This window comes from Cavia porcellus, unplaced genomic scaffold (genome assembly GCF_034190915.1).
Source record: "Cavia porcellus strain 051 isolate PalLab524CR breed Dunkin Hartley unplaced genomic scaffold, mCavPor4.1 scaffold_9, whole genome shotgun sequence".
NCBI classification, from domain to species: Eukaryota; Metazoa; Chordata; class Mammalia; order Rodentia; family Caviidae; genus Cavia; species Cavia porcellus.
The window spans coordinates 19808807-19810703 of record NW_026947492.1 but is presented as its reverse complement, the minus strand read 5'-3'; the positions used below and the strand labels follow the sequence as shown (position 1 = coordinate 19810703).

Sequence of the window (1897 nt, the reverse complement as noted above, 5' to 3'; positions counted from 1 at the left end):
AACTCGGTAACTCTGAGGGGTGGGAAAATACAAAGCAAACAAGACTGATGGAAATTTTGAGAAGGGAATGAAGAAGAAAGGGAATGCTAGGATCGACTACTATTTTTGGTGTTAGGAGGAGGAACCAGTGGCTAAAAGAGGAGAGGAGATTGATACCCGGAGGTCAGGGGGGTTACTGCATGCTCAATAGAACAAATGTAGAAGGAAATCAATCAGAGATGCAATGATAAGAAACAGATCAATTCCATTGCCTTCTCGGGAATTTCCACTGCTGAATGAAGTGGTGATTAGTGAGCATTTTTGTTCACTAATTTTCCTTGATCTCTGTTGCACAAATCTTGATTTTTGCAGCAATAGGTAGATATCTTCACATTCCCAAGATACATATTATGAGATGTACAATGATATGAGCAGTCCAGTTCAGTGTGATAGTGGAACCATCCACCTGGAAGAGAAGAATATTTATCCTTAGCACCACAATCAGAACTCGGAACCCAGAGGGAGAGGACTTGCGGCCCGTCTCTGTGCTCTAAAATAGGAATCTGTCTGTCTCCCAGCACACAGAAGCCTGCACTTAGACTGGACTGATAGGGTTACCTGTGTCCGTGAAAGTGAAAAAATTTCTGGTTCTGCATCCAGGGCCAGAGTCAACTGTGCAGTTTCCCTTGCTTTTCAGACAGTGACCATTCTTGAAAGACTTGCAGACCATGCAAACTGTGGCTTGAGCTGAGAAAGACAGATTGAAAATTAAGCCTGGGATTGACTAGGCTAGCACTAGGGTAAGCTAGGGAACCATGAGAACACAGGAGGTGAGGGACATAGCATGACTAAGGAAGTCCTTGACGTAACCTCAGAGGTAGAGAATGTTCCACCAGATGGAAATGGTTCAGCAATTGTAGATTTGGCACTAGCATTTGGTTGCATTGAAAATAACAAGAAAGATATCTCCTAATATATTGATAGCAAAACTATGACGCACATGTCCCAATTGGTATCATAGAAGGTTCTGGAAGGTTTACCATCATTGCCCTAAACTACCGTGAATAGGAACACCATCTACATACAACTCTATAGAGGCCAGATATACCTTTACAAATCATGGAGCATAAAAATCAATCTGGCACAATGGTGGAGATGTAATCTCACACAGCTTGCTTCTGTAGCTTGTCCTCAAAAAGGCACCTGATATTTAAACCTACCTAACTAGAAAGTAACTTGCATGAAAATAGATTTAAAATAAGGCTTTTAGTAGAACTTCTACATAGGAACATTTGAGCAACATTTAGTCGTCGCTTGGGAGCAATCAGATGCAAACTCTGAAATTGGCAGGAGCAGCCCCAAACCAACCATTTTCAGTGAGTGACTGACCCCACCCTGAGCCCATGGAGAGACCTGAGCTTCTGCCTTGGAGGAGGTCAGGGTGGGCTTAGCACAGAGCCTTATAGTCCCTGTTACATCATCCCAGAATCCTGACCTTGACCTCTCCCTCCCCTAGAGGCTGCCAGCCCAGGCTGGTCACATCATCATCCCAGATCTGCTCCCAAGCCTCCTGTTGTCCTCAGCCTCATCCCCGCCCCGTCCCCTACTCCTCAGTGCCCCACTCACACCTTGGAAGAAGACAAGATGGAAAGCCCCCAGCAGTAGGAGCACAAACAGGACCTTGTCCATCTCAGTCTGGATGGCAGGAGACCCAACCGGGCAGCAGGAAGTGGGCAGCAGAGATCCAGGAAGGACTGGACAGGCTGCTCTGGTGTATGGATGAGTGCAGGCTGGAGTCTGCTCTGAGCTGCGCCTAGGCCTGGGCAGCAGCTTCCTTTTACCCCCTTGCCAGTGGGAGTCTCACCACCACCTGGCTCAGGACAGCATCCCACACAATGAGCTCCTTGGAGCTTATGGG

The 1897-nt window shown here is 46.8% G+C and overlaps 1 protein-coding gene across 1 annotated transcript; it reads right to left on the bottom strand.

Moving 5' to 3' along the window:
* Positions 1 to 287: 287 nt before the first annotated feature.
* Positions 288 to 1668, bottom strand: LOC101788996 (acrosomal protein SP-10). The gene is made up of 3 exons (XM_005004994.1): positions 1608 to 1668; positions 598 to 726; positions 288 to 445 (listed from the first exon to the last, which is right to left on the bottom strand). Exons 1-3 carry the CDS (start codon positions 1666 to 1668, stop codon positions 288 to 290), a joined length of 348 nt encoding a protein of 115 aa, XP_005005051.1.
* Between the last annotated feature and the right edge of the window lie 229 nt (positions 1669 to 1897).

Coding starts and splice junctions, on each gene's coding strand:
- LOC101788996 (XM_005004994.1), bottom strand. CDS start 1,668: ATGGACAAGGTCCTGTTTGTGCTCCTACTGCTGGGGGCTTTCCATCTT. Junction 727..1,607: donor CCATCTTGTCTTCTTCCAAG/GTGTGAGTGGGG, acceptor TGTCTTTCTCAG/CTCAAGCCACAGTTTGCATG. Junction 446..597: donor TTTCACTTTCACGGACACAG/GTAACCCTATCA, acceptor CTTCTCTTCCAG/GTGGATGGTTCCACTATCAC.